Below are 15,337 nucleotides of genomic sequence, written 5' to 3' on the forward strand. Positions count from 1 at the left end.
ACATACCCTCACTTCCCAGTGTCCATTTGTATTCACTGCACTGGGAATCTATGTTTTATGTATTCATGCATAAAGTGCCTAGCTTAGTGTCATACAAGCCCTGGGCACTCAACAAATATTAATTGAATTGAAATAATGGCATCCCTTATAAATATTCATAAGCAAATAAAACTATCTAAATATATGAAATATGAGGTACTCTTCTAGAAGTATTTGAGTTAAAATGATTAAAAACTGGTGTGATTTTATTATGTGACAAATATAGGTATTGTAGGAGCTATTCACTAGTTGTAGACACAGTATACTGGGAGAAATATATATATATGTGTATTATATTTAATAAAATATATATATTTTTTACTAAAGGCTCTGTCTTATGAGATCAGAAGAATCAGCTAGCTAGATGGATGGGTAAAATCTACTTGTGTCAAATCTTTGAAGCCTTTGTGTAGCTAATTGTACTTACGAAGTGGACTATAAAGTATAGGTGACCCGGTAGAGCCTTGACCTGGCCTTCTATCTTTGAAGATAGAACAGAGTTCTCTTTGGTGCCTAGCTGTTCCTCAACTTAAATACCAGGACTGCTTAGTTGGTTAGTTGACCTTTGTTTCTGAATATGGGATTCAAGTCATTTTGACAGGCAAGCATTATCAGTCTGTCTCTGAAACATGAAATTTACTCTGGTGCTTTCTCGTTGATTTCCACTAATTCAAAAGTGAGAGGAGGAGCGTGTGATTTGTGGTTGGTTACATACCATTTTTTGGAGTTGGTTAATCTGTAGAGGCGAGAGTACCATGTACTGAATGTTAAGAGGTGTATCATAGCTATTCAACTCACCAAAAATGTGTTTCAAGAAATAGCATTTGTGGAAAAAAAGTCCCTCTAGGCAACTCATGTGATTTTTTTTTTTCTCTTGTCTTTTAATTTCCCATGCCATCCTCTTTTTCTTGCAGATCATGTTTCAGGCATATGGAGACAAACAGGGACCATTACATGGAATGTTAATCAACACTCCGTACGTGACCAAAGACCTGCTTCAATCCAAGAGGTTCCAGGCACAGTCCTTAGGGACAACATACATATATGACATCCCAGAAATGTTTCGGCAGGTAAAGGTGGCTACCTGGGGGTGCGGGCTCTGACGTGTGCCAGAGAGACAAGATTTTTCCTGAATTTTCATCAGATACAGCTTACACTGAAATAGGACACTTTCAAAAGGCAGGAATTGTCTTGACGCTGTTCTCACTTCTTTGTCTTCTGGGGTTGAGACTGCTAGCTCAGATGGTGGATGGTTCTTTATGAATGAACAGGAAGAATGATGAGGATAGAGGCCTCTGTTGAGTAGAGAAGAGTAAACAGACTACGCACATCTGATGGTAGTTTATGATGACCTCTGTGAGGAGTTACCTTCAGGTGTCTATTTCCAAAGCCTGTATTCAAGTCAAAAAGAGGTTTGAAATTCTGGTTCTCATTTTCCAAAATAACCCAGGTCTCTAACTGATAGCCTAGGTTAATATGATGAGAATCAGTATATAACATACACAAATGGATATAGAGTGCATGGTACACATTTTAAAGTATCAGTTCTTTTGTGGGAGATTTATTACAGTGGAACAAAAAACTAGTGTGAGAAAATACGACATTATGAATCTCATCCTCCGTATGAAAATAAATTCCTTTGATCTGTATGGTGAATCATGTCTAGGCTGCAGATTTTTCTTCCATCAATAGAAGGCAAGAAAAGTATATCACCAGCAGAAAATGCAACAGATACAGAAGAAGGTATCAAAAGAATACTGAATTTGTCCTTAAAAAAAAAATCTATGAATATAGAATTTTCCCAACTCTTCTAGTCAAAAATACCAGAGTTACTACATTTGAATTTTAATAAAGTAATATGTGTGGTCTTAGTAAATAGTCTATTTGTAATTCCTGTATTATTCAGAAATACGAGAGATTTCCATTATGTAGCCATTTGTTTACAAGGTCTCTCTCTCGACACATAGCTGTCTTCATTCAGTATTACTAGTACTGTCAGCCTATAAGTTGAGTGTTGATTCTGTTCCCTAGTGCTGGCGCCATAAACAGAAATCACTTTCCATATAATTTATCCTATAGAATAGACGTAAGCACAGTGATTTGGGCTTGTAGGTATGAATGAATCACCTTGGATTTAAATGCTGCTCTGAGTCAAGCAGAAAAACAACCGAACTAGTTCCCACTTCATGCCGCATTCGTTTTGGTAATATGAAATTTGAAATGGACATCAGAATGGTTTAAAAATGATGTGTGTCTCCGTTCTCTCATATCTGAGCAGACGATCTATATATGTACAAACAGTCATCCACCTCTAGTGAGCTAATTCCCACGTATGGACATGTAGCTTTGAAAATATACTAGAGCATGCATCCCCTGAACCTCTAGTAGAAACTCTATCCTTGTGTTCTTGGGTTTGCTTTGTATTAGCTGAGTGTCAGTCAGTTTCCTGGTTATTTTTCTATGGCTAAGTTTCTCTAGGATTTTTCTTCCTTTTTTAAAGAGGTGTTGCTGCTACTTTAGTTTTTAATTTTCCCAGGACATTGTTAGGTCCATTGTGTTTGTTAATGGTCTCCTACTGATTCATGATCCCTCAGTAGTTTAATGTTATTGGCAAAGCATCTGATTTGGGGCATGTAAAAAATGTTATGTGAAAAATAATTACAAGTCTATTTTAATGGAGAATGAGAACTCTAGAATTTGGTGTAACATTTAGATGCTCAGTAGAATGCTTGGAAGAGAAAGAGCAAAACTAAATTGACCATGTTTTAATATTTATTTTGTTCATGTTGAAATGCTGATTGTTACTGATTAGTCAAACTTTTCTCCTCCTCTAGTCCCTGATCAAACTCTGGGAATCTATGTCCTCCCAAGCATTCCTTCCACCGCCCCCTCTGCCTTCAGACATACTGACGTACACTGAGCTCGTGTTGGATGATCAAGGTCAACTGGTTCACATGAACAGGCTTCCAGGAGGAAATGAGGCAAGTCCTGGAGATTCCCCTCCCCCCTTTCTTATCTCTGTGCCCACGAATACCAACTTTCCAAGGAGGTGGTCATTAAATAGTATAAATAAGATCTGAGTGGCATAGGCAGCATTGGTAGAAGTAGTCTAGTCTTATTGAAGTAGAAGTTGTAGTCCTATTGGCAGAATTCTTTAGCCAGAGAACACAGACTGGACAGTGAGGACTATCCTTAATTTTTCAGGTGTGATAATAAGATTACATTTTTTTAAACAGTATTACAATTTTGCTTTATAAAAAAGAGTATTGTCTTCTGTTAGAGATGCCTACTAAAATAGTTACCGATGAAATGAGCTAATGTCTAGGAGTGCTTCAAAAGTATGTAGGGATGTGCGTGTGGGAGTGCAGATGAAACAAGACTGGTCATGAGTTGTTAATTGAAGCTAGGTGATAGAAACACAGGAATAGATTATTTTCTCTATTTTTGTACATGTTTGAGATTCTGAGATTTTTCTATGATAAAAGCCTTTAAATATTTCTGGATGTTTTTTCTTATTTGGATCCTTACTGGTGTATGGTTTTTAGTATGTTTTTCATGCTCAGGTGATTTTATCTAGTGCTGTTGTGAGCATGAGAGATTATTTTCTTCATAAAAGGACTCCATCAGAACCAGGAGTTTAAACATCGAAGGAGATAACAGAGAACCTGTGACTCATGTGTTTTTGGCTTTAGATCCCTCTTTCCTCTAGAACACTGTTAATAATGATGTAAAGTCATATTCTGCCCCATGCATTGAGATTCTTCCTGATTCTAACTATGCTTCTAAAGTACAGTTATAACAACAGTGATAACAATAGTAATAAGCCTAAAATGAGATATGTTTTTATTTTAACCTTAGAACTCATCCCTAGATAAAACTGGTCCCTTAGAAGGAGTAATCTCTACCTGAGTGTTCACCATAAACAGACTGGGTAGACCTTTGGAGATAAATGCAATTATTTCCTGTTTTATTCAATATCTTTTTTTTTTTTTTTTTTTTTCAAAAAATTTTGCTAAACGTACAAGGTGCATGACTATTTATTAAGTATACCAGGGCTGCCAAATTTAAATCGTTTGGTATTAAGATGGATGCGAGCATTGGACCCAATTGGACTTGTAGGAGTTCTAATCTAATGCCTCAACAGTTAGCAGAAGTGAGAGGCTGGGGAGGCAGGATGTATTGAATTTTGACAAAAGTAGGTATATGCGTACTTGTTGGCACACAAAGTTGCAGCAGAGGTGTGTGCCACTGTGCGTAGCATCTGCTTAGTGAAGCCCTCAGCAGAAAGAAAAGCCTCATCGTGCCAGACTTAAATTCTGATTCATTGAACAGTGTCGTCTTCAGGAACGGAAGGCACCCTTGTGAACATGGGACTGAGAGAAAAACGCTCTTAACTAATGTAATTAAAACACAAAATGAGGTTTTTGGCCACGTGGAAGCTAGCGGCAGCACCGTATACAACCTCTTGCCACGATCTTTCTGTCCTGCTTTCTCTCAGCTCTCATTCTGTGTTTGAGCGAGTGGAGACTGGGGGAATAGTGAAGTCCCAGAGGGACAGAGCTCTGTTCTTGCTGAAATTACAAGCACAGAGCTGCCTGGGCATGAACATGTAGTGTTTACTCTGCCAGTATGAATACAAATAGTCTTATTATACGGGACTCTGTACCCAAAGACACCCACCCACACACACACACGCACACACACGAATAAAAAAAAAATTTAAAGGTTTTTTTTAACCCTTTAAAGACGCAACAAACCTTGGTGGAAAAGGGATGTCTTAACGGCACAGGACTATGGCTATGAGCAGTAGACCATGTGTTTTCCTTTGCTCAGTGCTTTAATAATAATTTTGAAATCCAGAAATCTAATCGTATTAAAATTTTTTTCTTTTTGCTTTTCGTCAGTTTTGACTTTCATCTTGTCCTACTCTTTTCCCTCCTCGTTGCCTGTGTTCTTTGTCCTCTTTTCCTTTCCATCGAATGACCGAGTAGGATTGAAGCTGAGCGTTAGCTTGCTGTTTGAGTCCTTGAGCTCTGGAGGGGTGAGCAGTTAGTGACTAATACCCGGCATGGCTGGTGAAGTCAGTCAGTGGCCAGCGCTAGATTATAGGGCCCCCACATGACAGGAATGAGGTCGGGGTTATTAGTATCAGACTGTTACTGAGAGCTGGGACATACAATGGAGCATGTCCACTGAGAGACTGACCAGTCTGAAGATGGAGTTTCAGCAGTCAGAGCTCAGAGGGACAGCCTTGCCTAAGAGAAGAGCTGGTGGCAGGGGGATGTATTTGCTTGTGCCGAGCCCAGTTTTATCAGGGCAAGCTGACTTTCAGCAATTGCGATTTAATTTTCTTTGGCCAAAGAGACAAGTTTGTCATGAGCCTGGCGCTCTACATATTATCCCAAGAATGATGTGAGGGGAAGGAAAAGAGCTCATGCTGATGAGATCGGGAGCAAATCGGTCCAGTCCCAAAGAGAATGGGCATCTGAACAGAGCCTTGAGGAATAGTTGTATTAAAGACAGGGATTAAAAAAATGACCTGTTAGTGTTCCAAGAGCCAAGGCGCGATGTAAAAGCATCAATGCTCCATAGACATTAAATCATCATAATTGGTGTTCTCTAAAGGTGGCGGCTCCACCAGGTCATCATGGTGGGTGGTACTGCATTACCTTGAAGGACTGGAGTTTCTGGGTTTCAAAGCCAGCCCATGGATATAAGGCGTACAAGTAAAACAAGAGATTCCTGCAGAGTTTCCCCATGAATTGAGATGCTTCTCCCCATAATCAAAGGCAGAAAGCCTGCACTTAGCAGACCATCGGCTAGGTGGGTAGCAGTCTTTCTCCCCTATTTTTTTTTCCCCCAGGACAGTAAATAGGTAAAATGGTGATGGAACCAGAACTTGGAACAATTCAGTTCCATTTAGTTTTAGGGAACTTGTTTGCCATTTGAGGAAGAATATTGGCTGTTTCAGCGGAGATGTGACCTGCATTTCGAACACTGCGGCTGTGTTAAAAGCAAGAGAAAGAGAGCTTCTCTGAGGTGGTGTTAGCTGCTGTCTGTTTTCTGTTTTCATAGCTGTCCCTTTCCCATCGAGAGATGTAACTGAAGGAATGCCACCTTATGCATGATGAAAGCTATAGGAGAATACATTTTTCTCATTGTCAGATTTTGAATGGCATTGCGTTTAGTATGAATTTAGAGTAGGAATAAAAAAGATGTAGACCAGATCTGTGAATTGTGTTCCTTGCAAATAGCTCCAAAGATGAGTTGTCTAGGATTTTTCTTTTTTCCTAATAGTTTCAAGTAAAGAAGAAAATTGAGGAAAATGTGATTGCAACATAGACTAGACTGATTTCACGCTCCTGTGATGGGCACTGTATGTAAATACCCAGCCTGGATGAGTGTGTGCTGTTGAACCTGGATACAAAAGAAGTCACCACTTCTCAATTTGGGGGGAATTGTTTTCTTTTTCCTGCCAGTTTGCTAATCTGTTTTGATCATTTGTTGGAAGCTGTAATTGCAGGTGGGAACATTTTGAGTAACAGTTCACAATCCAAGGCAGCTGCTTTTCGCACCAAATCCTGTTATTAAAAGGCTCAGGCTAAGATCAAGCCAACGGCTGATAACCGACTTGACGGAGAACAACTTAACTTTGCCCGGAAGGACAAAGAAAGCACTGGCCTTCTTGAAACTGAGTTCTTACTTATTCTGAAATGTTATTAGCATCCTTTTATTAAATGTCCTTAAACTTCTCTGTGAACTACAGGATGAATCTCCAAAGCAGGCAATGATGAAAGATACGATAGACAGGTACCTTTTATAGCAAAAGTAGTGTGGATAGAAATGAGGGCCCTGTTTTCCTTACTGTTTCAGAACACAGGCTTTTTAACAATATGAATCCATCCCTTCCCTCTGATTGCTCCTGTCATAATGAAAAACGGTGATAAGAAGAAGATGCTCTGTCTAGAAGCAGTTATAATAATTAGGTTTAGGATGCGTACTCTGAAAAGGATTGGTAGTTAGAGACTGGAATTCTTGCATGGCACTTCATTATTTCCTTAAACTTTTTTCTGGGGGTTAAGTGTGTTCCAAATTGAATGCAATTTAATGGTCACCTCCACATACACACTACCAGGCTTAAAATTGTAGTGGCTCCAAGACTTCGTTTTTTCAGATGGGCACTAGGTGTCAGGGTCTTTCCTTCTCAGCAGTCTAGCATTCAGATGAGACTCTTGAATTGTCCTGCTTTGGGAGGCAAATCTAGTGATATCCTTCTCTTTTTTCCAGTTGGTCTGGTGGGCTTTACCTCATTTTCCTAGAACATGCCATTGTGTATTTAACCCTTTGGGTGGAGATCTGTTGAATCTTATATCATGACTGCACATTTTCCTGGGAAACATTTTTTTTAGGGGATGATTGAAGAGGGAAAAAAGTAGTATAAGTTAAAGTTGAAAGGCTAGTTGCCATTCTGACTGGTATCTTGGCTTCAGCTCTGCTTTATATTCTGAGGAATGAAATGGTGGTGATTAGGAATTCAGTTCTAAAACTGCTCAGCCCAGCCCACATTTAGTTGTCATGTAATTGTTGGCAAAGCACTGGTGTCCAGTTCTACCAAAGTATAAGCATCTCTTTGATTTTCTTTTTACTACAAAATATTGCAAGCCTATAGAAAAATTGGAAGAGAGATATGATAAATATCTCTACATGTATTGACTAGCTTAAACAAATCTTACCATTTTGACCCTGCGCCTCACTGATTTTTTGCCATAGTCCTTTGAAATCTCTCATTTGAGTATAAAAACAAAAATAAAATGTAGGAGTTGGATAAGGAAGTTGGTAAGCTTATATACGTCTGAAAGATTGGAAGAAATTAATTAGTAGATCCATTTTGACAGTTCTTACGCTGGACCTCTTAACCCAAAGGACCTCTTATTTTAGAAAAAACACCATAACCCTCTATCTTAATTCACTTGGTTGACATTTTCCATACCCTCAAAGGAATTGCTTGGGCTTTCCTGGACTCTGCTCCTAGTGGAACCCATTATCCTTTGACTGGAGAGAGTATTTGTGGGCTTGAGTAAGGAAAGGGTTGACCATTTCTCATGCAAACAAAACCCAAATATTTTTCTAGTTTAACATTAGGCCTTTGCATATTGTTTTACTCGATTTAACCTCAGAATAGCTCCAGAATGGGAAGCTGATTTGAGTGTATTTTACTGTGCTTTTGTCTTATTCCTTTGAAATCAGTTTACCTTTTCATGCTGGGTGTGGAAATTGAGTCCATATCAGTCTTTTAGATATGTGTTGGAAAAGAGGAATGTTTATATTGTAGCATGCTGAAGGTGAGCTGTGAAATAGACCTGAGAAAAGCAGATCTGAAAAACAGGATCATGGTCTGTGCACTGAGTGTTCAAGTTATAAAAAGAGCCTAATGGTCCTTGCCACCAATCTGTCCCTGAAGATGGAAGAGTGTTTGTAAGTGCTTTGAGATCCTCAGCAGAAAACTATCACATTCCACTGATGACATATAAACATTCATACTTGGCACTTACCTTATTTTTCATCAAGGACTTTAAAAAACCAATTTTGAATCCTTTTAGCCTAGCAAGATAGGAATTTCAAGTATGGAAAAAGACATATTATGAAATACATGGTAAGATAGTTTTATTTAAAATTATTGTGTACATTTCTTCTTTTAGCCTCTAAGAGAGCGTATTTAGTTACAAGGCTTTGAAATGATCTTCAGGACCAAAGTTGAGTCCCTCATGAGAAAAACAGGCTAATTTTGAAAGCTAGGTCTTCCTGCCATGGAATTACTTCTAATGAATTCCTAACCCTTTTGGGATATGTATAGTTTTTTTCAAATTCCCTCTTAATGCCTGTCATTGGAGCTGGAGATTTCTCATTGATTCTGACTCATTTCACTAGTAGCAAACCAAGGCCCAATGAACTTGACTAACTTGGGAAATCCTGATGTATCCCTTGGCCAACCAAAGCAGCACTTGCGGAGAGGGCCCCTCCATGCCTTTCTAAAAGTAAGTCCTGGGACTTCCCTGGTGGTCCAGTGGCTAAGACTTTACCATCCAATGCCAGGGGCATGGATTTGATCCCTGCTTGGGGAGTTGGGATCCCACGTGCCTCTGTGGCCAAAACAACAACAACAACAAAAAAACACAGAAGCACTATTGTAACAAATTCAATAAAGACTTTTTAAAAAATGGTGCACAACAGAAAATCTTAAAAAAAAAAAAAAAGCAAATCCTAAAGATAGCCTTTAAGCAAAAGGATATACTTGCTAGCATTTTCATACATCTTAATTTTTAAGACTTTACAGAAAAAGGCTGTGATATAGTACCCTATGACAAGTAATTTTACAGCTCCAACTAGAGGCAATAATGAGCATCGGGACAGCAACAGATGACACCAGAGGGTGAGATGTGGTGTGGAGCATCAGAGTTCAGCATTCAGTTACATGGTTCATAGGTGAGGCTTCCTCAACTGCAGTAGGCCAGCTTGGTTAATTTCCCTATCAAACCCATTACCCCAGTGCCCCGTCTTTCAATACCACTGGCTTGTATGTGCTCCATTGCCTGTATTTTTTAAAATTGGTATGTGTATTAAGACATTTTGTATACATGTGTTAAAAATCAGTGTGGTTTCATGTACATATGTAGTACAGGAAAAAATGATTCCCCTGTTTAAAAGGATTACTTCTAATCTTGATAACATTTTTGAAGAATTAGCCTCTGAGAAGAAAGTTTTTTTGCTCTCAAAATGATATTTTTCTTATCCTTTCATCGCTTTTGAGAAGGGTTGAGGTAAGTTTGTTCAGCCATTTTTGAATTATCCAAGCATGAAAAAAGAGAGTTTTTCAGCTGTTAAGGAAATTGTTTTCAGCTCTTTTATGTGATCATACGACACTAGGCAATGGGACATGATATCCAGCAGATAATACAATATGGAAAGGCATTGACATTATTTTCACCATGGTTTTTCTGAATGGCACAGATTAAGTCAAATATTATAATTCCTTATGGTTTAAAAATGTGCCTTTTAAGACCTATACAGTATTTTCTAATATTTCATAAGGTATTTTTTCCCCATGAGGTTCTGAGTTTAAACTGCAATTGTTTTTTGTTAGTATCAATTAAAAGTGAAGATTTAATACTCTACCCAACATACAAAAGGAAGGAGGAAAGGTAGCATTTTGTTATCTGTCTGAAAAGGAACTCCACTTCAGCTTGCTTCTCTCTGGATCTTCGTTTTTTGACCTTCATGATGCAGAGGCTGCCTACATCTGTTTTGGCTCTCATATTCTAGGATTCTTTGTATATCTGCCCAAGGACCTTGTTGGATGGTCATCTTCCTGGCATTAGCGATAGAAGCACAAAAGTCACTGGAGGCTTTGCCAGAAACACTCAACTTTTAGATTGTCAGCATGGAAAATAAAGCTTCAGCGTCTCAGCCACACTCTAACCTGTATCTAAATCCATATAGAAAGATATTATCATAGCTGAACTCAAAAGTGTGGAGATATAAGAAGGGCAGGCAAGGCAAAGACATTCCCTTTCTGCTTCCCACGGCATAGCTAGACCTGATGGATGCTTCCTACATCCCTGAAAACAAATTCCTGTCCCGTTCCGCCCCGTAGTTTTCCCTTCAGATTTCTTTATTGAGCTTAACGTTGTTGTTTTACTTTGTGACAACAGCAGCTTTGGAAAGCGCAGGTGGGCATGTGTGCATATGTACACTTGCACATGCTGTTCACACTGATAGTACAATTAATGTGGATGTCAATTTGGGTGTTAATTTTGGGTCATGATTAGTGTTGACACTTTGTGTCAGACTAATGGCATTTATGGGCACCATCAGAATAAATGTTAATGTTATCATGTTTTTATTATCTGTTATAGTAACATTAAACCAAGGTCCTCCCAGGAGAAAAAAATACATATATGGATAGATAGATAATGCCTTTCTGTATCACTGGTGTTACTCAGCGAGAAAATGACATCTCAGGGCAGAATCCTAATCACTGTTTGGAGCATCAGAAATAATGATCACCTCTGATCGGAGGTTGTGAATAATTCATTCGGTTTGATTTTCACGTCCTGTCCAGTGATACTTTTCAAACCAAATGTGTTTCTACAGGAAAATAATGGCCCCACTTCTTATGGAAATACTGTGGCACAAATCATTTTACCCACATAAAAACAGTTAAATAAGACTGTTCTCTTCTGCCTGCCTTCTCCTCCCCAGCCCCCTCCTCCCTCGTCGGTGCGTGTTTATTCCAGGATCCGACTGTGGCCAAAGAAATATTTTCTTCCTTAGAACTTGTATAAAGAAAACAGATATTTATTTCTGCTTATCCTCACCTTATTCGCAGTAACTCTTTTGATCCTCTTCCCTTTCTCACTTTAAGGTAATTAGTTTAGGTGGATAATCCTGCACCTAAGAAGCCTACTAATTGGAATGCTCTGTTATCAAAAATAATCTGAAATTAGATATTTTTTAAAATAATGAATTATGGCTATATTAATGAAACTCTAACTGGCTGTAAGTGCCTAGAACCATTGGGTGAGTCTGTGCCTGGGTGACACAGTGGTCAGAGAAGTCTGTGGCACTGCCAGGGCCCAAAAGCCTGAGTCTGAGGCTCCTAAAACCACAAACCCACCCAAGCCCCTTTCAGGCTACGTGTTCTCCTTTTGTTGTTTCCTTAGCTCTCCGTCCTGGAGTGTCCATTTCACTAGGTTTCATTGCATAGAAGCGTTGGAGGGAGAGAGGAGCTAAAAACAAGGGGATTCAGGGATGGAATTTCCTTCAGTTGTTATTTTTAAGTTAATAAACAAGGCAGCTTGGCTTTAGGTGAAATCAGTGAATGTCATATTCCTGATCACATTATCACACTTGTGTATGCTTTTATATGGCAGTTACAGAATTTTCAATATAAAACCTCCATTGTGTATATAATATAGATAGACCCTGTCCATATAAAGTAATTTGACTGAAAAACTTAACAGTGTCCTAATTAAACGGGAGGCAAATATGACTGTCTTCTGAAGTAATGACCCAATCCTCTGAGACAAAGCTATTCTTAGATAGGATATTTTGAATCATTTCTCCTGAATGTTGTGACCCCTTTTTTTCCCCCCCTCTCTCCCTCTAAATCGAACAAGAGCAGAGGGAAGCGCTTTTCAACCTAGTTTTCATCATCAGACAGAAAGTATTTTGCATTCAGAAACCATTTCCAGTATCAAATTCAATTCTGTCAAGTGATTAGTTGAGTTTGGTAGAGAATAAAGCTGGAATAAATAAAAAACAAAGCTGGAAATGGCCGTGATGCTTCTGCTCTGGAGGAGAGCAGTTGCTGAGCTCAGGTTGCAGCCCCTTTTCAGGGACTGTGCACGGCAGTGTGGGTGATTGTGTTATGTGTCTCCGCAGCTGACACAGACCTGCATCTGATGACACCATGCGTTCCTACCCAGGACTGCTGGAAGGAGCAGGGGAGCAGGTGAAGTGATACCTTGCCTGCCTATCAGTGGCAAACGTCCTTTTATGTACATATGTTTATAAAGCTCTTTAGCCCCCTTCAAGATGAAAGGCTCTGTATAAATATGAGCTTTCGATTTTAGTACATGTTTGTAATACATGTGGTACAGTCCTAAATATGTATTTAGCTGATAGGCACTGTTCTTGTCTATTGTACAAATATTGACTTTAAAAGTATAAATATGTATTTAACCATCAGACCAGAAAAACACTGAAGCAGTTACTTCTCAGGTAGAGATATTAATATTGTATAAACCTATATATGCATATGTTTACATTATACCACATCAGTGCAGAGCATTTCTTAAAAAAAAAAAAAAAGTTGATGAGAGCCCCAACAGAGTTCTTGATGTTCTGCTCCCTTTAAAGTGAGTCTTGATTTTATGTTTTCGTATGTTTATTCCCTTCTTTCTAATTTTATATAAATGTGATCTGTTGTAGTGTGAGTAAAACCTAGTATCAGTTCCTCTCAAACTTGAGAAATCTGTTAGGTTGGTGAGAATTTTTTTTTCTCCTTAAATTTTGTTTTTTCACTATGAAAATGTTCAAATGCACACTAAAACAGAGTTAATAATATCAGCTCCCATGTACCTATTACCCAGTAAAGAAACATTTTGTAGTGTTTTTTTTCTTTTTTTTTGTGCCCTACAACATACGGGATCTTAATTCCCCAACCAGGGACTGAACCCATGTCCCCTGTATTGGGAGTGCAGAGTCTCAGCCACTGGACTCCCAGGGAAGTCCCATCTCCCTCTTTCATTATAAAGTTTTTAAATTATCAAGGCATAAGCATATTAAAGAAATTTGGAAAATGGAAACAAATGCAAAGTCCCATCGTCCTACATTACCATCCCATTTTGCTGTTTTCTTTACTTGTGTTCACTCCACTCCCCAGCATGCTTTGCTTTCAGAGACAGAGAGTGTGTGTATATGTATGTGTCTGTGTGTTGCAACACTGTGTGCTTACTATATGCCAGGTAGAAGATTCTGAGATGTAACATGTATTTGTCTTCACAGCAGACAAGGTTGTTATTACCCCATTTTACTGATGAGGAAATTCAGGCATATAGAGATTAATATCTTACCTAAGTTTATGTGGCTAGAAAACAGACTGAATCTTTATTCTGTCAGAGTCAGATTCCATTAGATTCAGATTCATTGCAGCTGGTTTCTGAATCTATGTTCTTAACCACTGCCTCGTTCTTCCTCTGTTATTAGGGTACGCATGCAATTTTGTTATCCTTTGTTGTTCATTCAGTCGTGTCTGAGTCTTTGAGATCCCATGGACTGCAGCACGCCAGGCTTCCCTGTCCTTTATTGTCTCCCAGGGTTTGCCCAAACTCAAGTCCATTGAGTTGATGATGCCATCCAACCATCTCATCCTCTGCCGTCCCCTTCTCCTCCTACCCTCAGTCTTTCCCAGCATCAAGGTCTTTTCCAGTAAGTCGACTCTTAGCATCAGGTGGCCAAAGTATTGGAGCTTCAGCTTTAGCATCAGTCCTTCCAGTGAATATTCAGGGTTGATTTCCTTTAGGATTGACCAGTTTGATCTCCTTGCTGTCTTCTTAAAATTTATCATTACATCATGGGTGTTTTAAGATACTGTTCATAGTTTTATAAGGCTGTTCAGAACACTAGCAATGACGCCACTAGTCAATATATTCCCTCGAGAAAAGTTTTTATCTTGACATTTATGTTTTCTGCTTTTTATCTTAATATTAGATTTACAGAAATGTTATAAAAATCATAGAGTTCCCATTTTTAATCTTCACCCAGCTCCCCCTAACATTAACCTCTTATATAACCATGGTATAATTTTAAAAACTAAGAAATTAACATTGGTGCAATACAATTAAATAAGATATCGACTTTGTTTTGGGTTTCACCCGTTTTTGTTTTTTTTTTTTTTACTAATGTCCTTTTTCTGTTCCAGGGTCCAATCCATACATTGCATTTAGCTGTCAATGATGTTTATGTCTGTGTCACAGTTGATGTTTATCTTTCTGTATTGTTTCAGCTAAGTGCAGTGGCACTAGACTGGAACATGGTTCCTTAATTTCTCTAGTAGCGGTAATTGTGACTCATACCTTGAAGAGTAAGTAATTCATTCTAGGTATAAGGACAAGTTACTTCATTCCTCTGTGCCTTGGTTTTCTTATGGCAATCATAATGGTTTTTTAAGGTAATAATGATAATAGCTACTATTTGAGGACTTTTATATGCCAGGCTGGGTACTAATTTAATGTGATGTTCCTCTCAACAATCCCTCCAGAAGGATACTATTATCCCCACTTTATAATTAGAAAAATTAAGGCTACACAAGGTTATGTGGCTTGTCCAAAGTTCTACAACTTGTCCAAGGCTATACAACTGAACCAAGACAGACTTTACGGTTTAATCTCTTAACTATTATTACTATTTGTTAACATTTATAGTATCATACGACTTCCCTGGTGGCTGAGACGGTAAAGTGTCTGCCTACAATGTGGGAGACTCGGGTTTGATTCCTCAGTCGGGAAGATCCTCTGGAGAAGGAAATGGCACCCCACTCCAGTACTCTTGCCTGGAAAATCCGATGGACAGAGGAACGTGGTAGGCTACAGTCCATGGGGTCGCAAAGAGTCAGACACAACTGAGCGACTTTCACTTTTTATAATATCATACAACATAAGTGTTCAAATGATGGTAGCTATTATTCTTATTATTTTTAAAAAATAAAATACTTTAATCATATTTTAATACTGTTATC

General features: G+C 38.6%; 1 protein-coding gene across 9 annotated transcripts in view; it reads left to right on the plus strand.

Annotated features, from left to right (window-relative positions):
• Positions 1–15,337, plus strand: part of ACACA (acetyl-CoA carboxylase alpha) — a 286,860-nt gene that overhangs the window by 195,048 nt on the left and 76,475 nt on the right. For all 9 annotated transcript variants that reach the window (XM_086360402.1, XM_086360403.1, XM_086360410.1 and 6 more), the window contains 2 exons: positions 954–1,109; positions 2,874–3,020. In XM_086360402.1, coding sequence (XP_086216528.1) covers positions 954–1,109; positions 2,874–3,020 — 303 coding nt within the window. The remainder of the gene's footprint in view (positions 1–953; positions 1,110–2,873; positions 3,021–15,337) is intronic.

This window comes from Bos grunniens, chromosome 19 (genome assembly GCF_055505025.1).
Source record: "Bos grunniens cultivar Pamir isolate PY7600 chromosome 19, Bosgru_T2T1.0, whole genome shotgun sequence".
NCBI lineage: Eukaryota > Metazoa > Chordata > Mammalia > Artiodactyla > Bovidae > Bos > Bos grunniens.